This window comes from Vitis riparia, chromosome 18, assembly GCF_004353265.1.
Source record: "Vitis riparia cultivar Riparia Gloire de Montpellier isolate 1030 chromosome 18, EGFV_Vit.rip_1.0, whole genome shotgun sequence".
NCBI lineage: Eukaryota > Viridiplantae > Streptophyta > Magnoliopsida > Vitales > Vitaceae > Vitis > Vitis riparia.
In genome coordinates, this window is record NC_048448.1 from 11,895,919 (window position 1) to 11,919,624 (window position 23,706).

Genomic DNA, 23,706 nt, shown 5'->3' on the forward strand with positions numbered 1-23,706 from the left:
GATTGTCAAGTGTTTAATCAAAGTGACCTGGCAATTTGAAGGCATAAACATCATTATAAGTGGCTCATAACAAATTTATCTATATTGATTAAAAATGGAAGATTTTAGCTTTCATCATGTTCGGATTTGCCTTCCTGAAGTTTAAAGCTTAGGACAGCAATTACATAACCTTGTTATGGTGTCAACGCATCAATATGCATCTTTTGGGTGGGCAGAAACAAAATTCGCATTTAAAGAAAACATTGACTTTCTGAATATGACTTGGGCAATTGGCCTGTCAAAAAATACATGAGCAATGGCCTACAGGCTATAGATGACAGCTAAGTCAATCTAGTACCAATAGATGTTATTTGGCTGTGATCCCTGCGGAGAATGTGAAGTCACCAGTTGGTGTTCATTGATTCACTGGCTAGAAATATGAAATCACACCAAAGCTGCCTTTCTCTTTCCATATGCAGTTGCCTGTGTACGTCATGTTTATGGAGGTTTGGTATTTTAGCGTTTTATTATCCTTATTTATTTTTATCTTGTTTGATATTTGACATAGGGTTCGTGTGTAGTCAAGAAAGAAATTAGTTTGGAGCGGCCTGGCATATCAGGCACCTCAGTTCGATCGGATGGCAAAATTGCTGCAACTGCTGGCTGGGACCATAGGTTAGTATTTGCATTTTTTGAACTTAAAAAGGTTTTCTTTTTCATTTTCAAGTTTTATGGGAGTACATTAGTTGTCCCATTAATCCATCAGTATAAGTAATCCAGGTTTTATCTACACTACATAGGAAAATGTCTTAACATCATGCTAAGAGAATCAGATGCTGCAAATATCCTAGCAGCACCAGAATTCATCAAATACTTGATTTTGTTGAGTAATTAAATGTTATACTTTTACTAGCATTTTTGTTTAACCAGGATAATTCTCATATTTGATCCTCTTGATGTGCTCTCTTTTGACTTAATGTGGTCTTCGTATATCAGTAGTTGAGAAAAAAGTTTGTATGAATGAATTTTTATGGAAGTTTGGCTTCTAATACTTTCCTTTTTCCTCTCTGATGACAGAATAAGGATATTTAATTATCGTAAAGGAAGCGCTTTGGCAATATTAAAGTATCATCGTGCCACGGTACACCTTTTCTTTGTTTGGTTGTTGGAGTTGAGATTATTATTTTAGGTGTATTTAAACCTTGTTTCTAGATACATGCCTCAACAGAAGCTTGCCATTATGTGTTATATACTGCTTGAAATGAAAGCATTTTTTGAAGGAAAATATTAACTTTTACTTGGTAACAATCATTTTGCTTGGAACCTTTTCCTTTCTTTATGTTGAAATTTGACATTCAAAGTTAGGGTTTTTTAATTTAAGAAAGTATTTTAGGAATAAAGAAGGAGAGATCATTTAGGATGATTCAGTTTCCTAATTTTAGGAGAGAATCAAGGTAGATTGATTTTTTCTTATTCAGTCAGTTGTGTATATATATGTGTATGGTGTGTACCTAAAGGATCAAAAAAGGAATTCAGAAATTCTTCATGGTATCAGAGCCAGTTTTCTGAAACCCTAATCCCTTCTGGCCACCTCGTATTCAGGCCATCATTCATTCCGGCCAAATCTCTCTAGCCATTTCTCAATCCGACCATCTCTCATTCCGGTCATCAGTCCCTGTTCTCAGAGCCAAGGGAGAAAACGCTTTCCGGTCGGTCGAATCATCGTCAGAAAAACATTCACCGCCGGCGAAGTTTTCCGGCGAAGTTTTCCGGCGACGGTTTTTTTCACACCGCAAGGAGCGTCTGGAGGAGATCTACAACTTTTCCAAAAACACCGGAGCCAGAAAACCATCCACGCGCCGCCCACGCGCGTTTTTCCGGCCGGCGACTGCATCTCACGCGCCGGCGCGTGAGGGCGCGTGAGCCACTTTCCGGCGACGCGCTTCCTACTCCAAGCTCGCCTGATGCCGACCTGTCAAAGGACAGCCTTGCTGTCCACACCTTCCTTATTTTAGCCCTCCACACCTTCCATATTTTAGCCCACACTTGTTGTCCACATCTTCCTTATTTTAGCCCTTCACACCTTCCTTATTTTAGCCCTCCACACCTTCCATATTTTAGCCCACACTTGCTGTCCACACCTTCCTTAATTTAGTCCACCCTTCTTTCCTTATTTTAGTCCACAATGTTTCCTTATTTCTCCATTGATTATTCTGTACAGTTAGCATATATTATTTGATAGATTATAGTTTACATGTATAGGGCTAGAATCATGCTGTAATTTATTTGTTTTTTATTTGCTTTCCATGTAAAGCATCCTTGTAAAGTCTATATATAATATACAAAACTCAAGGCCAAGGTATTCGGTCATTCACACAATATTTTGACATGGTATCAGAGCAAGGTTGCTAATTTTTCTTCCCTCAAATTCTTTTCTGTCTTTTCGGTTTCGGAGGTGCCTCTCGTATCTTTCGGTCAAGTCTGTGTTGATCCGTGCTGCACCCAACCACAACCATTTTTCTCAGTATTTCTGTGGTTGTTCAGTTTTCTTCTGGGATTTTTTTTTGGTCCATCCTTTTGTCTCGGGTTCTATTTTTTTTTTCGGTCAAGTCTATTTATTTTCTATGGATTCCGCACCTCTGTGTGTTAAGTTTACAGGCATAAATTATTCTACCTGGGCATTTCAATTTGAATTTTTTCTCAAGGGAAAAGACCTTTGGGGTCATATTGATGGCACGGATGTTGAAAACCATCAACTTTTGACAAATCTCAGGATGTTGGGTCTTCTCCTTCATGGGTTGTGCTTGATGCACGCATCATGTCTTGGCTTCTTGGTTCAGTGGAGCCTCATATTGTCACCCACTTGCGGCCCCATCGCTCTGCTCAATCTATGTGGGCTTATTTGAAGAAGTTTATCATCAGGATAACGATGCTCGTCGCTTTCAATTAGAACATGCGATTGCCACGTTTCAACATGGTAGTCTTTCCATCCAGAACTACTACTCAGCATTTCTGACTCTTTGGCATGAATATGCTGATTTGGTCACAGCGGATGTTCCTATTGCTGCTCTTTCAACTATTCAGACTATTCACGCGACTACCCGGCGTGATCAGTTTCTTATGAAACTACGTCCGGAATATGAATCTGTCCGCTCCTCTTTACTGAATAGATCTCCTGTTCCCTCTCTTGATATTTGTTTTGGTGAGTTACTTCGCGAAGAGCAACGCCTTAGTACTCAAGCTATTTTGGAGCAATCTCATGGCAGTTCCGGGACGACAACTGTAGCTTATGCTGCCCAAGGCCGCGGACCACCTATGCATTCTAAAAACTTGCAGTGTTTTTGCTGCAAGGAATATGGGCATATTGCTGCCACTTGCCCTAAGAAGTTTTGTTCTTATTGTAAGAAGAAGGGTCACATTATCAAAGAATGTCGTATTCGCCTCCAGAATCGTCAGGCCCACGCATTTCAGACTTCGGTTATTATCCCTCCTGTAGCAACTTCTGCAACACACGACTCTCCTTCAGCTGCGTGCTCTATTCCTGCACCTCCTGCACCCCAGAAATGGTGCAACAGATGTTAATTTCAGCATTATCAGCAATGGGGTTTCAAGGTAACAATTCTACTAAACTCTGGTACGTGGACTCGGGGGCCTCTAATCACATGACTAATAATCCCACCGCTTTGTGTCATGTTCGGCCCTACGCTGGTCAATCTTCCATTCAGACTGCCAATGGCAGCTCTTTGCCCATAGCTGCTATCGGCGATGCCTCCTCTAAGTTCACTGACGTGTTTCTTGCTCCTCAGCTTTCCACGAATCTTATTTCTGTTGGCCAATTAGTTGATAACAATTGTGCTGTTAATTTTTCTGGTAATGGTTGTGTTGTGCAGGACCAGGTAACGGGGAAGCCGATCGCAAAGGGACCTAAAGTGGGGCGCTTGTTTCCACTATTTTTACCTGTTCCAGATTTTTCTCCACTTTCTTCTATTAAGTCTTTTGCTTGTAATAATGTTTCAGATCTTAGTATGGTGTGGCATCGTCGTTTAGGCCATCCCAATACTCAAATCTTATCTCATGTATTGAACTCTGATTTACCTGGTAATAAGGATCGTTATTCTTTATCTCTTGAGTGTGATTCTTGCAAACTTGGTAAAAGTAAACTCTTCCCTTCCCTTTGCATGCAAGTAGAGCATCTCATTGCTTTGATCTTATCCATAGTGATGTTTGGGGACCTTCCCCGGTTAGTTCACATGAGAAATTTAAATATTATGTGACTTTCATTGATGATCATAGCAGATTTACTTGGGTCTACTTTCTTCGCTCTAAATCTGAGGTCTTTCGTACTTTCACTGAGTTTTTAGCGTATGTTGACAATCAATTTTCTACTTCTATTAAGACATTACGCACAGATTCCGGTGGTGAGTATTTGTCTACTGAGTTTCAAGCATTCTTGGCTTCTAAGGGTATTATTCATCAACGTTCATGTCCCTCTACTCCTCAACAAAATGGAGTTGCCGAACGCAAAAATCGTCATCTTTTAGATGTGGTACGTACTCTCTTGTTAGAATCTTCTGTTCCATCCATGTTTTGGGTAGAGGCTCTAAAAACTGCTACTCACTTGATTAATCGTTTACCTTCTCAAGTCCTACATATGGAGTCTCCCTATTTCCGCTTATTTGCTAAGCAACCTAGTTATGATCACCTTCGTATTTTTGGTTGTGTATGCTTTGTTCATTTACCTCCTCATGAGCGACATAAATTATCTGCTCAATCTGTTCGATGTGCTTTCTTGGGATATAATATGTGTCAAAAGGGATTTGTTTGCTATGATCCTACATTACATCGTACACGTATTTCTAGGAATGTTATTTTCTTTGAAAATCAACATTTCTTTCCTATATCCTCTTCTACTGTGTCATCCTTTTCTATTGTGGTCCTTCCCTCCTTTGAGCAACAGTTCTCAGATCTTCATCCAGTCAGTTCTCGCTTTCAACCAGGTATTGTGTATACGAGACGCTCCCGCCCACAGTCTCTTTGAGTGGCTCACCCGATATCTGATCCTACCACGCTCCAGATGCAGTCAGTTGCAGCACCTTCAGTACGTCGCTCTTCTCGAGTGTCTGTACCTCCGAATAGGTATGGATTTCCCTCTTCCAGTTCTGGCAATTCTGTTTTAGCCCTTACTGCTGCATTGTCCAAATTTGATATTCCCACATGCTACTCACATGCTGCTAAGCATGATTGTTGGCGACAAGCTATGCAGGAAGAAATTGCCGCTCTAGAGGCCAATCACACTTGGGACATTGAGCCCTGTCCTCCCACTATTGTTCCTCTGGGTTGCAAATGGGTTTACTCAGTCAAGGTCCGATCTGATGGAAGTTTGGATCGTTACAAAGCTCGGCTTGTTGCACTTGGGAATAATCAGGAATATGGTGTCAATTATGAAGAGACCTTTGCTCCTGTGGCTAAAATGACTACTGTTCGTACGATTCTAGCTCTTGCTGCTTCCAGTGATTGGCCACTACATCAGATGGATGTAAAAAATGCTTTTCTTCATGGGGATCTTAAAGAGTGTATTTATATGAAGCCACCCCCGGGATTGTTTCCCTCTCCGACTTCACATGTGTGTAAGCTTCGTCGCTCTCTTTATGGTCTCAAACAGGCTCCGAGAGCCTGGTTTGATAAATTCCGCACCACTTTATTACAATTTTCATTCAGGCAGAGCAAGTATGACACTTCCTTGTTTATTCGGAAATCAGACATGGGTATTGTTGTTCTTTTGGTTTATGTTGATGATATTGTGATCACTGGTTCCGATTCTGCTTTACTTGGTCAGCTCAAAACTCATCTCTCCGAGTCCTTTCATATGAAAGATCTTGGGTCTCTCACATATTTTCTTGGTCTTGAGGTGCATCATAGTCCCTCTGGTATTTCCCTCAATCAACATAAGTATGCGAGTGACTTGGTGGCTACAGCTGGTCTACAAGGGGCTACTTCTGTTGATACTCCCATGGAATTAAATGTCAAGCTTCGCAAAGAGGAGGGCGACTTACTTGCTGATCCCAGTTTATACAGGAAGTTGGTGGGTAGCCTTGTTTATCTCACCATTACTAGACCGGACATTTCTTTTGCTGTACAGCAAGTCAGCCAGTTCCTTTAGACTCCTCGTCATCTTCATTTGGCTGCCGTTCGTAGGATCATACGCTATGTTCAAGGCACTTCTACTCGTGGCTTGTTCTTCCCTGCAGGCAATTCTACTCGCCTTGCTGCTTATAGTGATGCTGATTGGGCTGGTTGTGCGGATACCCGTCGCTCCATCACTGGTTGGTGTGTGTTCTTAGGTGATGCATTGATATCTTGGAAAAGTAAGAAGCAAGACAGAGTCTCTAAGTCATCTACAGAATCTGAGTACCGGGCGATGTCTCTTGTTTGTTCTGAAATCATTTGGCTTCGAGGTTTGCTTGCGGAGTTAGATTTTTCTGAGACCGATCCTACACCTCTACATGTCGATAATACAAGCGCTATTCAGATCACGGGCAATCCTGTCTATCATGAGCGCACAAAGCATATTGAAGTGGACTGTCACTCTATCCGTGAAGCCTTTGAAGCTCGTGTTATCACTCTTCCACATATTTCCACCGACTTACAAATAGCTGATATCTTCACCAAGGCTCTCCCTCGTCATCGACATTGCTTGCTAAGTAGCAAATTGATGCTTGTTGATCAACCTGCATCAATTTGAGGGGGGCTGTCAAAGGACAGCCTTGCTGTCCACACCTTCCTTATTTTAGCCCTCCACACCTTCCATATTTTAGCCCACACTTGTTGTCCACATCTTCCTTATTTTAGCCCTTCACACCTTCCTTATTTTAGCCCTCCACACCTTCCATATTTTAGCCCACACTTGCTGTCCACACCTTCCTTAATTTAGTCCACCCTTCTTTCCTTATTTTAGCCCACAATGTTTCCTTATTTCTCCATTGATTATTCTGTACAGTTAGCATATATTATTTGATAGATTATAGTTTACATGTATAGGGCTAGAATCATGCTGTAATTTATTTGTTTTTTATTTGCTTTCCATGTAAAGCATCCTTATAAAGTCTATATATAATATACAAAACTCAAGGCCAAGGTATTCGGTCATTCACACAATATTTTGACACGACCAGCCACCCTACGTACCTGTTTCTGCCATCCAAGCTCTGCACGTGCCTCTTTTGGGGTCTTTTTGCCTCCGCGAGCCCTCCGATCAGCTTTTCCGACGTCCTCCGGCTATTTTTTCTCAACTCCAATCCCTGCACGTGCCTTGGGAAGTGTTCTTCTACCTTTCCGGTCCATGACGAAATACGGAATGGCATCATCACAAGTATCCAGCGTCACGTCACCAGAATTAGGAGGCAGATCTGAAATTCCAAACCTTGGTGGTAGTGATTCCTCTCCTATTCTCATCACAGGACACAAATTAAATGGCCATAACTACTTACAGTGGTCACAATCTGTGTTGCTGTTCATTTGCGGTAAAGGAAAGGATGAGTACCTCACTGGAGAAGCAGTCATGCCAGAAACTACAGAACCGGGTTTCAGGAAGTGGAAGATTGAAAACAGCATGATCATGTCATGGCTTATCAATTCCATGAATAATGACATAGGTGAAAATTTCTTGCTGTTTAGGACTGCAAAGGACATATGGGATGCAGCCAAAGAAACTTACTCAAGTTCTGAAAATATTTCAGAACTTTTTCAGGTTGAATCAGCCCTACATGACTTCCGCCAAGGAGAGCAGACAGTTACTCAGTATTACAACACACTCACAAGGTATTGGCAGCACCTTGACTTATTCGAGACTCACTCATGGAAATGTCCTGATGATGCAGCAACATACAGGAAAATTGTGGAACAAAAGAGACTGTTCAAGTTTTTCCTAGGACTAAACAGGGAATTGGATGATGTTAGAGGCCGAATCATGGGCATTAAACCCCTGCCAAGTCTCAGGGAGGCTTTTTCAGAGGTTAGGCGTGAAGAAAGTAGAAAGAAAGTGATGATGGGATCCAAAGAGCAACCTGCCCCAACATTGGATGCCTCTGCCCTTGCGACTCGGTCATTTAATAGTAGTGGTGGAGATCGTCAGAAACGGGATAGGCCTTGGTGTGATTATTGTAAGAAACCAGGCCATTATAAGGAGACTTGCTGGAAGCTTCATGGCAAACCGGCTGATTGGAAACCAAAGCCACGGTCTGACAGAGATGGCAGAGCACACATGGCTGCCAACTCTGAGAGCACATCTGTTCCCGAGCCGAGTTCATTCAACAAAGAGCAGATGGAGATGCTACAGAAACTATTAAGCCAAGTTGGCAGTGACAGTACTACCGGTGTAGCCTTCACTGCTAATCGAGGAGGAATGAAGTCGTGGATAGTGGACACAGGTGCTTTTGATCACATGACAGGAGATGCTACCATTCTTCAAAATTACAAGCCAAGTAATGGTCATTCATCCGTCCATATTGCTGATGGTTCAAAGTCAAAAATTGCTGGGACAGGTTCTATAAAACTTACTAAAGACTTATATCTTGACTCTGTTCTCCATGTTCCAAACTTGGATTGTAATCTTTTGTCCATTAGCAAATTGGCCCGTGATCTCCAATGTGTTACTAAATTTTATCCAAACTTGTGTGTTTTTCAGGACTTGAAATCGGGGAAGATGATTGGCAGTGCTGAACTGTGTTCCGGGCTCTACCTCCTCTCATATGGCCAATTCTCAAACCAAGTCTCTCAAGCAAGTTGCGTACAGTCTCAGAGTATGTTAGAGTCTTTCAATTCTGTGTCAAATTCTAAGGTCAATAAAGATAGTGAGATTATAATGTTACACTATCGCCTTGGTCATCCTAGCTTTGTTTACCTTGCAAAATTGTTTCCCAAATTATTTATCAATAAAAATCCAGCATCTTATCACTGTGAAATTTGTCAGTTTGCAAAGCATACTCGAACAGTCTATCCTCAAATCCCATACAAACCTTCGACTGTTTTCTCTCTAGTACATAGTGATGTGTGGGGTCCCTCCCGGATAAAAAATATTTCTGGCACTCGATGGTTTGTGACATTCGTTGATGATCATACACGGGTAACATGGGTTTTCCTTATGAAAGAAAAGTCAGAGGTCGGGCACATTTTTCAAACCTTCCATCTTATGGTTCAAAATCAATTCAATTCCAAAATTCGAGTCCTCAAGTCAGATAATGCAAAGGAATACTTTACTAGTAGTCTCAGTACTTATCTTCAAAATCACGGCATTATCCACATAAGTTCTTGCGTTGACACCCCACAACAAAATGGGGTGGCTGAACGCAAGAATAGACATCTCTTGGAGGTTGCCCGGTGCCTTATGTTTTCCTCTAATGTTCCAAACTATTTCTGGGGGGAAGCTATTCTCACAGCTACTTATTTGATTAACTGTATGCCATCCAGAGTGCTTACTTTTCAATCCCCACGTCAACTTTTCTTAAAACAATTTCCTCACACCCGTGCAGCCTCTTCTGATTTACCACTCAAAGTATTTGGTTGCACGGCATTCGTTCATGTGTATCCTCAAAATCGTAGCAAATTTGCTCCTCGAGCGAATAAGTGCATTTTCCTAGGGTATTCTCCAACCCAAAAAGGGTACAAATGCTATTCTCCAACCAACAAAAGATTTTACACCACCATGGACGTCTCTTTCTTTGAACATGTCTTCTTCTATCCCAAATCTCATGTTCAGGGGGAGAGCATGAATGAACATCAAGTTTGGGAGTCTCTTCTTGAGGGTGTACCTTCTTTTCACTCAGAGTCACCAAATCCTTTTCAATTCGCGCCCACTGAGTTGTCCACACCCATACCGTCATCAGTCCAGCCATCTCTTGTGACTATCCAGTCTCCCATGCCTATTCAACCTATAGCCCCACAACTTGCTAATGAGAACTTACAAGTTTACATCAGGAGGAGGAAAAGACAGGAATTAGAGCACGGATCACAGTCAACATGTGGCCAATATATTGACTCCAATTCAAGTCTTCCTGAAGAGAACATAGGTGAGGATAGGGTTGGAGAGGTGTTAATTCCCAGCATTGATGATTCTACTCTGCCGATTGCATTGAGGAAGGGTGTTAGGAGATGTACAGATCACCCAATTGGGAATTATGTTACATATGAAGGGCTATCACCATCTTACAGAGCATTTGCTACTTCTCTTGATGATACTCAGGTTCCCAACACAATACAAGAGGCATTAAAAATTTCAGAATGGAAGAAGGCAGTACAAGATGAGATTGATGCACTTGAGAAGAATGGGACGTGGACTATCACAGATTTGCCGGTTGGGAAGAGGCCCGTGGGGTGCAAGTGGATTTTCACCATAAAATACAAAGCAGATGGATCAGTCGAGAGATTCAAGGCTCGTTTGGTAGCTAGAGGGTTTACACAATCCTATGGGATAGACTATCAGGAGACTTTTGCTCCTGTTGCAAAACTGAACACTATCAGGATTCTTCTCTCATTGGCTGTCAATCAAGATTGGTGCTTGCAACAACTGGACATAAAAAATGCGTTTCTAAATGGTGACCTAGAAGAGGAAGTCTACATGGAAATACCACCTGGTTTCGAAGGAAGTATGACAAAGAATCAGGTTTGCAAACTCCAAAAATCCTTGTACGGCCTTAAACAATCTCCCCGAGCCTGGTTTGATAGATTCACAAAAGCAGTCCTGAAGCTGGGCTACAAACAAGGTCAGGCTGATCATACTCTATTTGTCAAGAAGTCTCATGCCGGGAAAATGGCCATATTGATAGTCTATGTTGATGATATTATTCTATCTGGGAATGATATGGAGGAATTACAGAATTTGAAGAAGTATTTGTCAGAGGAGTTTGAAGTTAAAGACCTTGGAAATTTGAAATATTTCCTTGGTATGGAAGTGGCTAGATCAAGGAAGGGAATTGTAGTCTCTCAAAGAAAATACGTACTCGATCTTCTTAAGGAGACCGGTATGCTTGGATGCAAACCAATTGATACTCCTATGGATAGTCAGAAGAAACTTGGTATCGAGAAAGAAAGTACACCGGTAGATAGGGGGAGATATCAGCGGCTCGTCGGGCGCTTGATTTATCTCTCACACACTCGGCCAGATATTGGCTTTGCAGTGAGTGCTGTAAGTCAATTCATGCACAGCCCCACTGAGGAACACATGGAAGCAGTCTACAGGATTCTTAGATATTTAAAAATGACACCAGGGAAAGGTCTATTCTTCAGAAAGATAGAGAACCGTGACACTGAAGTATACTCAGATGCGGATTGGGCAGGAAACATCATTGACAGGCGGTCCACTTCTGGATATTGTTCTTTTGTCTGGGGAAATCTTGTTACCTGGAGGAGTAAGAAGCAATTAGTTGTAGCCAGAAGTAGTGCAGAAGCTGAGTACAGAGCTCTTGCACAGGGAATCTGTGAAGGGATTTGGATAAAAAGGGTTCTTAGTGAACTGGGGCAAACGAGTTCATCTCCAATTCTGATGATGTGTGATAATCAGGCAGCTATAAGCATAGCAAAGAACCCCGTGCATCATGACAGGACCAAGCACGTTGAGATTGACAGACACTTCATCACAGAGAAGGTGACTAGTGAGACGGTTAGATTGAACTATGTTCCTACCAAGCACCAAACCGCAGACATCCTCACCAAAGCTTTACCTAGGCCTAACTTTGAAGACTTAACTTGCAAGCTGGGATTATATGATATATATTCTCCAGCTTGAGGGGGAGTGTTGAAATTTGGCATTCAAAGTTAGGGTTTTTTAATTTAAGAAAGTATTTTAGGAATAAAGAAGGAGAGATCATTTAGGATGATTCAGTTTCCTAATTTTAGGAGAGAATCAAGGTAGATTGATTTTTTCTTATTCAGTCAGTTGTGTATATATATGTGTATGGTGTGTACCTAAAGGATCAAAAAAGGAATTCAGAAATTCTTCACTTTATTATAAGGTCTTATTTTATTAGTAAAGTGACATACTTAATGTATATGAAGATACTATAAATATGCAAGCTACATAACAACTACAAAACTAACCGTAAAAGCACACACTTGGTACAAAATCAATAACTCAAGTTTGTTTGGAGATAAAACCCTTGGTCGGATGTCTTCTTCATTGCTTTTTGGTAGTTTAGTTGAGATTTTGTGAAAAGTGAGGTAATGACTTTTTTGGTGGACTTCTTTGAGCTAGGCTCTTTTAGAAGAAGCTAAATGCCACTTTCATAGTGCTAGTTCCAAAAGAAGGGGTGTAGAAGATTTAAAGGTTTCTAGACTTATTAGTTTGGTGGGGGGACTATACAAGCTTCTTGCATAGGTTCTAGCTAATAAACTAAAGAAGGTGTGGGTAAAGTGGTTTCAACTCCACATGCTTTTGTGGGGAGTTGACAAATCTTGGATGCTATTCTCATAGCAAATGAAGTAATTGATTTCAAATTGAAGAGTGTGGAAAGTGGGATTATATGTGAATGGAATATTAAGAAATCATGTGATCATATCAATTGAGGTGTTTTGTTGGCAATCTTAAGAAAATGGGCTTTGGTTTCAAGTGAATAAGGTGGATTAAATGGTGCATTTCTATGGCTTGCTTTTTTGTATTGATTAAATGGTACTTATCAAAAAAAGGAGAGCTAACTCTAATCAAAAGTACTCTTTTGTAACTTGCCAATTTACTTCATGTCACTATTTGTCATCCCAAGAAAGGCGAGCTTAAGGTTGGAAAAAATCCAAAGAGATTTCTTTTAGGGGGGATATGCGATGGAGAATAAGCCTCATGTAGTAAATTGGTTGATAGTTTGCATAGGCAAGAGGGAGGGAGTTTTGGGCATTAGAAATCTATCCATTCTCAACAAAGCTTTTCCAAGTAAATGGTGTTAGAGATTTCCTTTTGGGAAGGACTCCTTTGAAAGAAGGTGATTACAGGGAAATATGGGGAGGAAGAGGGAGGATGGTGCATTAGAGTAGCTAAGGAAAGGTATAGAGTGGGAATATAAAAAGGCAATTAGAAGTGGATGGGAGACTTTAATAGTAAAACTAGTTTTAAGGTGTAGGCAATGGGAGATAGTAAAATTTTAGAAGGATAAGTGGTGTGGTGACTTAGCAGGAAGGGGAAGGCAGTGTTTGGAATCCTCATTTTTCAAGATGGATCCATGATTGGGAGCTAGATAGGATGGAAGCTTTCTTTAGGAGATTGCAAGCACAAAAAATTGATTGAGATGAAGAGGATAAAATAGCTTGGCAAACTCGAAGGATGGTATTCTTTTAGTTAAATTTCTTTTCTCTTCTTTGTCCAATGGAAGAACGGAGGCCTTGCTTCTCAGTGTTGTTTAGAACCCTTGGGTCTTGTCAAGAGTCAACTTTTTTGCTTGAGAATTTATGTGTGGGAGGATATTTACGCTGGATTGACTGAAAAGAAGGGGATAAACATTTCCGAGTATATGCTAAATATGCAAAGGAGAATAAGAAACAATTGACTACACCCTCCTTTACTACTCAAAAGCAATCATCTAGCGGCTATTGATTTATGCTCTATTTGGAATAGAACGAGTAACACTCCTCAGTAAAGAATGTTCTCCTAAGATGACACAAATCACTAGTTAGGAAAAAGAGGAAGAAAGCTTGGAGAGTTGCTCCTTTATGCGTATTATGGACCATATGGAAGGAAAAAAAATGTGTTTCAAAATGCTAAAAAAATGGATCAAACAATCAAACAATCATTTATGAATAATTTTTTAGAGTGGGTCAGAATTTATAGAAGAGATTACTCTTTGCTATGTTACAAGGGCTCAGGTATAGGTGTCTAGTGTAGGTATGTGTCTATATGTCAAATCCTTTGCGTTTCAAAATCCTAGGACACTAGGATTTGATTGAAAAGAATATCAACTATGAGTATAGGTACTTGGATACGATCAAGGATGAAAATATCGGTAATTATGGATATATCGGTACTTCGATTTTACGGATATATTAAAAATATATCGGTAGATATTTTGACACAAAATATCGATGGGCTTAAATTGATCAAAATTTATAAAAATGTAAATATATATGATATAATTTATCATTTTTGATAATAATATTGTATGTTTAATTTAAAAATATATTTAATATTAAAATTATAATATATTTAATTCAATTGTATTAAATGTTATAAAATAAATGATGATAAATGTATACTTTTTTAATATTTAATTAATATATCAATGATATTAAAAACACTATGAAGAAAATTATCATGATAATTTTTATATTTTTGCTAATCAATTAAATGAAATGTTTTCATTTAATTATAAATTGTTCTTTAAAATATTATTTTAATGTTTTATTTATATGATAACGTTTAATATATATATATATATTTGGTGCACATTATCTATCAAAGGGCAAACTTGCCCTAGTGGAGAGTACAAGTGTTGGCTGAACCTTTTGTTGGGGGTTTGAATCCCCTTTAACGGCAGCAAAAAAATAGCTCAATCTTTAGCTTTGACTATGTTGAAGGCCTCACGTTGACCCGCATTGACCGCCAATATATCCATGGGATATATCATTTCAGTGCCCACCAATACATGATATTTTAATCCTAGTATATGACATTAATAAAAATGAACTAACGCTATCATAAGCACAATAAGATAAGTTGCCTACAATATTAAATGGTTAATTGCAGTTAGAAAATATGTTTTCTATTTTAATAAGATGCTAAGTGTTATTTTACTTTAATGTTGCAACTAATTTTACATAAATAACCTATTTATTATAAGCCTTTTATTTTGATAAGACGTTGAAAAAATATTATATCATATTATTAGTAAAATATGATTAGTTTAAAACTTTGAAAATTTATATCAATTTTATAATAAAAGTTTTCAAATGTACTAAATGTTGATAAAATGTGATTCATATTTAATTTTTTATTTTTTTATAGGCAAATGAGATTTAGTATTAAGAGCACCTAAGAGGGGCAATACCAAAGTGCATACAATGTAAACAATATATGTTGAATCTAAGTAAGAAGAGGTTAAACAAAAAAATACCCTCTACTCACTTGAAGCTAAATCAATCTACAAGATATATCGTAGATATCGATTGGTTCTTTATGTACACCCTAACCCAATACAAAAGTATACATAAATTCAAATTTGATTGCTTGGTTTGACTGTTCAATGTTATTAAATGACCTTATGTTCCTTTTCCTCCAAAAAGTCTAAAACAAGTACAATGGAGCGACCCTCCAGACTTTATGCCACCCCAAAAGGTTCCCTTTCACAGAAGAGTGTGTCACCTAAACCACTCTGAAGAGAGAGAATATCAGTTGCCACAATATTCTAGCTTTGGAACAGTGAAGTGGCAAGTGATCTGTTGTTTCCTCCTCACCTTTGCACAAAAAGAAACCTATTTGGCAAAATTTATCCCCTCCTTTTGAGTTGACAAGCGTTAGAATTTTATCTAAGTTGCTTCCCAAGCAAAGAAACCTACCTTTGTAGGTGTCCACATACTCCACTCTATGCTTGCCAAGAAGGGTTCTCTATCTCCCTTGGTTAAAGATGCATATAGAGATCTAATTGAGAAATTGTCACATTGGTTTCATTCAAACTCAATTTTTCCTCCCCTTTCCTTCTAATTGACAAGTAATGCGATTCCATGAGAAAGTCTTCACTTTCACAAGTTCCCAATCATTGAACTGCATAAAAAAGTGGGTATTCCAACCACCCCCTTCCCTACTCTATTCCCACGCATCCTCTACCCAACCATCTTATCTTGCAAAAATTTTGATTTTTTATATTAAGGAAATTCAACTCTTAATTAGTCCTGATTTCTTGGTGTTTTACAGCTGCTATGTGTTATTTTAGTTAAGTCTTTTTTGTGTACCATAATAAGAAGATTTGGCAGTCTATTACCCAATCTCATCTCTGATTTATTTTTCCTAGTTTAGTGGAGAGATTTCCTCCATTAGGTGAGTGGGCACATCCCTTGAATAATGGAAGATCTGTTGCAACCTCTGCCTTTATATATATCTTCGGTGTAATTCCTTCTTTTTTGAATATAAATGAAGTGAATTCATATTTTCTCTCATATTTCACGGTATCAGAGTACCCTCTGAAACCTAAATTCCTCAAATGACAAAGTACGGGATGGCTATCAAGAGGCAAAGCTCAACCTTCGAAGTCACTAATCAGGAAGTTGTCATTCCAAGCAACAATGGAGGATCAGATGGCTCTGTTCTCCTCCTTACAGGTCACAAACTGAATGGGCATAACTTACTTCAGTGGTCTCAATCTGTAATGATGTTTATTTGCAGAAAAGGGAAGGATGATTATCTTCCCGGAGTTGCAACACCACCAAAGAAGGGAGATCTGAGATTTAGAGTGTGGAAATCAAAGAAGAACATTGTAATGTCATGGTTAATCAACTCTATGAACAATGATATAGGAGAAAATTTTCTACTCTATGTAATAGGGAAGTAGATATGGGATGCAACTAAGGAGACCTATTCAAACAATGAAAACACGTTGAAGTTGTTCGAGATAGAAAGCATTCTTCATGACCTGCACCAAGAAGATTTATCAGTCACCCAATACTTTAACTCGGTGTTGGCAACAGTTGGACATGTTCAAAGAACACGATTGGGATTGTCCAGAAGATGGGATCAAGTATAAGAAGATCATTGAAAAGAAAAAGAATATTTAAGTTGGGACTCAATAAGAATCTTGATGAAGTACGAGGAAGAGTATTGGAAAGGAAGCCTCTTCCCAACATTTGAGAAGCCATCTTAGAAGTTCATAGAGAAGGAAACAGAAAGAAAATAATGATGGGATCCCAAAACACCACTCCAAAGATATAAAAGCCTACCTTTGCTGCTGGAGGACTTCAATATCACTTTAATGATAACAAACAAAGGAAAGGAAGACCATGGTGTGACCACTGTCAAAAACTTGGTCACACCAAGGAGACTTGCTGGAAAATTCACAACAAACTGATATATTGGAAGCCAACACGACCTTCAAATGACAAAGAAAGCCACTACAATCTGGCCTCAGTCAATGAGAATTCTACACCAACTGAACCAAGTCCTTTTAGTAAAGAACAAATGGAAATCTTACAAAAGGTGTTCAATTAGTCACAACAAAGTCCCGTCACCTCCATTATTGGAGCTGGATCCCCTGCACAGAAGGTAATTTTCTAAGTGCCTTAAAAGTAAAAAGAGAGATTGAGTCCATGGATTGTGGACTTGGGAGCATCGGATCACATGACTGGAGATGTTGCTATTTTTCGTAAGTACAACCCATGTTACAAGAATTTTAGTGTCTGAATTGTTGATGGATCTCTCTCAAAGGTGGCTGGTACAAGTTCAGTTATGATTTCAAAGGATCTAACTCTTAACTTTGTACTTTTGGTTACAAATTTGGATTGCAACCTGCTATCTATTAGCAAACTCACTCGAGAACTAAATTATATTACTAAATTCTTCCCAAACTATTATGAATTTCAGGAAAGATGATCTTCCTGCATCTTGGAAAACTTTTTCCTTCATTATTCAATAATAAATGCTCTTAAGTGTTTTCGGTGTGAGATTTGTCAATTTTCCAAACATGTTTGCAATTCTTATCCAAATCAATCATATAAATCACCATTATTCATAGTGATGTTTGGAGACCCTCTAGGGTTGATAATGTTACAAGTACTAGATGGTTTGTATCTTTTGTGGATGATCACACCAAAATTACTTGGATATTCCTCATGAAGGAAAAATCCGAAGTAGGTAAGATTTTCAAAAATTTTAACATGATTCATACCCAATTTCAAGCCAAAATACAAGTTTTGAGAACTGACAATGCCATAGAGTACTTTGAATTTGTCATTGGTACTTATCTATTAACTGAGGGCATAGTGCATCAAAGTTCATGTGTTGAAACTTCCCAACAAAATGGAGTTGCGGAGAGAGAAAATAGACATCTCCTAGACGTTGCTAGATTACTTATGTTGTCCACTCATGTTCCAAAATATTATGAGGTGAGGCTATACTTACAACAACTTATCTCATTAATAGGATTCCTTCTCAAGTCTTAAAATTTCAAATACCTTGCCAAGTCCTTCTCAATCCATACCCTAGTACTCAGATCATCTCTACTATTCCCACTAGATTGTTCAAATGCTTTGTGTTTGTTCATATTCAACAACACCACCGAAGCAAACTAGATCCAAGGTTGATCAAGTGCATATTCCTTGGGTACTCTCCAAATCAAAAGGGGTATAAATGTTACTTTCCAATCACCAAAAAGTTCTATAACTCCATGGATGTGATATTTTTTGAACATCAACCTTACTACCCCAAAACTGTTATTCAGGGGGTGAGTTCTAAATTGGGAATACCAGTTTTGGGAGAGTGAAACCACTAAGCCACAAAACATTCACACATCTTTCAGTCCTCAATTTGAACCACTAGAGTCACATGCTTCTCCTAGCCTTCAAACTAGTCTTCCTAGTCATCAAGTTGAACCTCTAAACACCTTCTCAGATCCTCCGAGTCCTCCACAACATCTAAGTTTCACACGACTTGCAGAAAACAGTGAGTTCATTGTCCATTCAAGAAAAACAAAGACTTAAGAAGGAATAAAGCTATGAACACCTCCTCAACAAGTCCAGGAGCTTGAAATGAGTTCAAAATCAATTGAAGTTCCTTCAGGTAACACTAGTTCTGAATTTGTCCATAATGAGCTTTCTAACAATGATCTTGATAGGCCCATTGCCTTGAGAAAAGGAGTTATATCCTGTACAAAGTACCCAATCTACAATTTGTCTCCTATAAAGGACTGTCACCTAGCTTTTCGGGCTTTTGTTACCAATCTTACCGACATACAAATTCCCAACAACATACAAGAAGCTCTCAAACTACCAGAATGGAGGACTGCTATTCAGAGAAATTCAGGCTTTAGAGAAGAATGGAATATGGGAAATCTCAGAAATACCTAACGGAAGAAATCCAGTTAGATGCAAATGGATTTTCACTATAAAACATAAGGCAGATGAAAGTATGGATAGGTTCAAAGCTTGGTTGGTTGTGAAGGGGTTCACTTAGTCCTATGGAATTGAGTACTAGGAAACTTTTGCCGTAGTTGCCCAACTCAACACAATCTGAGTTTTGTTATCATTAGCAGCCAACTTAGATTGGCCTCTTCATCAGCTAGATGTCAAAAATGTCTTTCTAAATGGCGACTTGGAAGAAGAAGTCTACATGGAAACACCTCCGGGTTTTGGGACATAAGCAAATGTTAATAAAGTTTGCAAGCTTAGAAAGTCATTATATGGTCTCAAGCAATCCTTGCGAGCTTGGTTTGACAAGTTTATAAAAGCAATAAAGACCTATAGTTATTCTTAATGTCAGGCCGACCATACTCTATTTGTCAAACATTCACCTAAGGGAAAGGCAACCATTTTCATTGTATATGTTGACGATGTCATCCTAAATGGGGGACTATGAGGAGGAAATGTATAAACTCAAGAGTTGTCTAGCTAAGGAGTTTGAAATCAAAGACTTGGGAAATCTTAAATACTTTCTTGGCATAGAAGTTGCTTGGTCAAGGAAGGGTATTTTTGTGTCTCAACGTAAGTATGTCCTAGACTTGCTAAAGGAAACAGAGATGCTCAAGTGCAAGCTTGCTGATACTCCTATGGACCATACGAATAAGTTAGGAACAATGGAAGGAAGTGCTCCTATAGACAAAGGGAGATATCAAAGACTTGTGGGAAAACTCGTTTACCTCTCACACACAAGACTTGACATTGGTTTTTCCATTGGTGTGGTGAGCTAGTTCATGAACAACCCAACCGAGGAGCACATGAATGCAGTGTTTGGGATCCAACAATACCTCAAGATGACACTAGGCAAGGGTCTATATTTCAAAAAGACATCGAGCTATGACATTGAAATCTTCTCTGATGCTGATTGGGTTGGTTCAATAACAAATCAAAGATCGACCTCGAGGTATTGTACCTATGTATGGGGAAATCTAGTTTCTTGGTGGAGCAAGAAAAAATCAGTTGTAGCATGTAGTAGTACAAAAGTTGAGTTTAGAGCCATGGCTCACAATATATGTGAAGGAATATGGCTGAAAAGGTTGCTAGTAGAATTGAGAATTCCCATTGAAAAGTCCATGAAGATGTCTTGTGACAATCAAGCCGCAATAAGCATTGCTAAGAACCCTATTCATCACGATAGAACAAAACATGTGGAGATTGACCATCACTTCATCAAAGAAAAGATAGAGGAATGAACAATAAATCTGATCGACACTCCAATAGGTCTTCAAATAGCAAATATTCTCATCAATGCTTTTCCTAGGACTAATTTTGAAGACCTAAGTTCCAAGCTAGGTATGATTAACATCTATAACCCAACTTGAGGGAGAGTGTGGAAATTCAACTCTTAATTAGTCTTGATTTCTTGGTGCTTTACAACTGCTGTGTTATTTTAGTTAAGTTTTTTTTTTTTTTTTTTTTTTTTTTTTTTTTTTTTTTGTGTACCATAATAAGAAGATTTGGCAATCTATCACCCAATCTCATCTCTAATTTATTTTTCCTAGATTAATAGAGAGATTTCTTCATTAGGTGAGTGGGTACATCCCTTGAATAATGGCAGATTTGTTGCAGCCGCTTCCTATATATATTTTTGGTGTAATTCCTTTTTTTTTTAGTAAATGAAGAGAATTCATATTTTATGTCATATTTCTTCATATATTAATTATTATCATTCATCTTTAGATTTTTTAAGATATTAATTTGATATTTATCTTTAGTTTTTTAATGCTATTAATTATTATATTTATCTTTAAATTTATATGATATTAATTGGTAATAAAAAGATAAAACACTTCTTCAATTACAAGAGTTAGAAATTAATTCAATTTCTAACTTAAAAATTCTTTATTTTTAAATAACAATTTATTTTATATTATTATCTGATATATATAATTTGAAAAAAAGAAAAGAAAAGAGAAAGATAAGAACGAAGTAGTTGTATCTATAATATAAGTATAATTAAACTTTTTTTTTAAAAAAAAAAAGAAGATAAAGTAGTCATGAGCTAGTTAGTCGTATCTGATGCAACATAAGCATATCCGATATGGATTTCACACTTGCACCCTTATCAATCGTGTCAACACATGTATTTTGGCTAAAATTAATGTATTCGTGTATTATAGGCTTTTTGTCCATGATGAGCTTTATTGATTGGTCAAACTTTATTTAGTGGGTGAGCGTTGTTTTTTGTGTCTCCCTCACCTTGTTGTGATCTTTTGGTGCCCTTGTATACACTGTGTATACTTTAATGCACACTTTTGTTAGACATTGTCTATATAAGGAATATATCGATGATTTGCCTTAAAAAAAAACAATTTTGAAAGTATTCTTTCTTAACAAAATACAATATTAAAATGATACATTGAAATACATCTCGGGAGGACAAATTTATCGTAATTTTGTTACATAAAAATTGAAGAGATGTAATGAAGGAGAAGATGGTCTAAAGAGATTTTGCAGCTCTTGCACACCATCGAGACAAATTATTTATGGTTGTCTTGATGGAAAAGTGGTTAGATAGCTTGGTACATATGCCAAGACATAAATCTAGTGTGCATTTGGGGATATGAAACTAGTTTCCTAAACAAGGTGGTTATGAACTAATCATAACTTCCTTTACAAGTGTTAGGCATATGTACAAGAAGTGAGTTAGCAATTGAGTGCAATAGAATTTTCACGCTTGATAACTGCATATGGCATACATGGCAATTTCTTGTGCTTTTGGAGTGTTGAAGTGTTAACCATTTCGAATGGCAACATTCATGTAAGTTATATCTGTCAATGAAGAATGTTCTTTCTAAATCTAAATTGGCAGACCATGAAAATACCATGCTGATTTGGGCATTGTCGAAGCCAACAAACCCAAAGGCTCAAAATAGGCCAATCTCAAACTTCCTACCCATCTTAAAATAAAAGATGTGTACATAGGCCACATGGTGATTACACAATCAATGCATATTTGTTACAAATGATCTATTTCTCTCCAACACTACTAGTCCCTATGGAGCTTGTATAAACTTCTAGCAATGGTGTTGGCTAATAGACTAATAAGTGGTGGTGAAGGTGACTTCTGATTCCTTGAATGCCTATATGTAGGGCAGATGAATCTTTCATGTGGTGCTAACTGCCATTGTGGCCATAGAGTTGAGGTTGTAGACTCGAGAGGTAAAGCGGTTTGCAAGAGATGGAGAAAGCCTATGAGCATGTCCATTGGAAATTCTTAGTATCAGTGTTAGATAAAATGAGGTTTGGGTTCAAGTGGACTGATTAGATTAAGTGGTGCATCTCAACTGTGAGGTTCTCTGTGTTAGTGAATGGGCCTACTAGATTCTTTTCAAATCTTGAGGGAATTGAGGCATGGAGACCCCCTCTCCCCCTATCTATATTGTTTTGGTGATGGAGATGCTTAGTTGTTTCTTGGGAATGGCAGTGGAGGTTTGTTTTCTGGTCTCAATGTGGGAAGGAGGGGAGGTCTTCCCATGTTATCTCTGAAGAGGACTCCCTTCTCTGCTGTGATGCTTTTTTGGATCAACTGATGTATCGAGGTGGGATTCTTTTCTGGTTTGAAGCTGCTTCAAGTATGACAATTAATCTGGATAAGAGTCAATTAGTCCCTGTAAGAGGGGTGCCAATGTGGAGGATCTCAGATCCTTTTGGGGCATTGGATGGGTTAGCTTCCTGCCTTTTACTTAGGCCTCCCTTTGAGAGCCCCATTTAAGTATTCACAGGCTGGGGATGTGGTTGCAAAGAGGTTCCACAGAATGCTTCCTTTGTAGAAGTTTCGGTACCTGTAGAAGGGTGGTAGCCTTACATTGCTAAAGAGTATGTAGTCCAGCATGCCAATTTATGTCATGTCTCAGCCAGTTATTCATAGGTTGGTGCATTTTTGAGACTTGAAAAGATTCATAGAGCTTTTCTTTGAGAGGTTGATTCTCTTGAGAAAAAGCCACATATGGTGAAACAGTTGATCATTTGGTTGGATAAAAAGAGAGGCTTGGATTATATCCTTATGTTCTCTTAATAAGGCTTCACTTGGCATGTCATGTTGGAGATGCATTAGAGAGGGACTATTTGCAGAGGTCAGCTATTTTAGGGAAGTATAGCGAAGAAATAGAAAGTTGGTGTTCTTGTATTGGGAGGGAAAGGGTATATGATAGGGTTATGGATAGCTCTTAGGAGAGAAGAAAGGCTCGAAAGATAGAACCAGTTTGTAAGTGAGAAATGGCAATAGAGTGAAGTTCTGGTAGGCAGTTTGGCATGGTGATTTGCTTTTGAGTGTCTCTTTCCCCAATTTGCTAATTGTTGCCTGTAATGATGCTTGGGTCGTGGATGTTTGGGAGGTGACAAGTGGGATAGGCATTGGATCCTTTTGCTTCCCAAGACAGTTCCATGATTGGGAGTTGGAGTGTAGAGTTATTTCTTTGGAGGCTGGAATAAGGAGTGATGTTGAGGAATTGTAAGGATAGTTTAGTTTGGAGGGGTACACTGAGGATTAGAAAGTTCTCAGTCAAATCTTTTTAATCTTCCTTGAATGATGTTTAAAAGGAGAAGGTGGTCATTAATGAATCGAATTACAAGAGTGAAGGAGAATTAACTGACCAT

The 23,706-nt window shown here is 38.5% G+C and overlaps 1 protein-coding gene and 1 long non-coding RNA gene across 3 annotated transcripts in view; both read left to right on the plus strand.

Annotated features, from left to right (window-relative positions):
- Positions 1–23,706, plus strand: part of LOC117905353 (protein DECREASED SIZE EXCLUSION LIMIT 1) — a 57,331-nt gene that overhangs the window by 31,763 nt on the left and 1,862 nt on the right. For both annotated transcript variants that reach the window (XM_034818266.1, XM_034818267.1), the window contains exons 11-12: positions 548–654; positions 1,057–1,120. In XM_034818266.1, the coding sequence (XP_034674157.1) occupies positions 548–654; positions 1,057–1,120 (171 nt within the window). The remainder of the gene's footprint in view (positions 1–547; positions 655–1,056; positions 1,121–23,706) is intronic.
- LOC117905354 lies at positions 2,982–4,100 on the plus strand. Its single transcript, XR_004649727.1, has 2 exons — positions 2,982–3,591; positions 3,870–4,100. It is a non-coding gene; the product is annotated as an uncharacterized LOC117905354 (long non-coding RNA).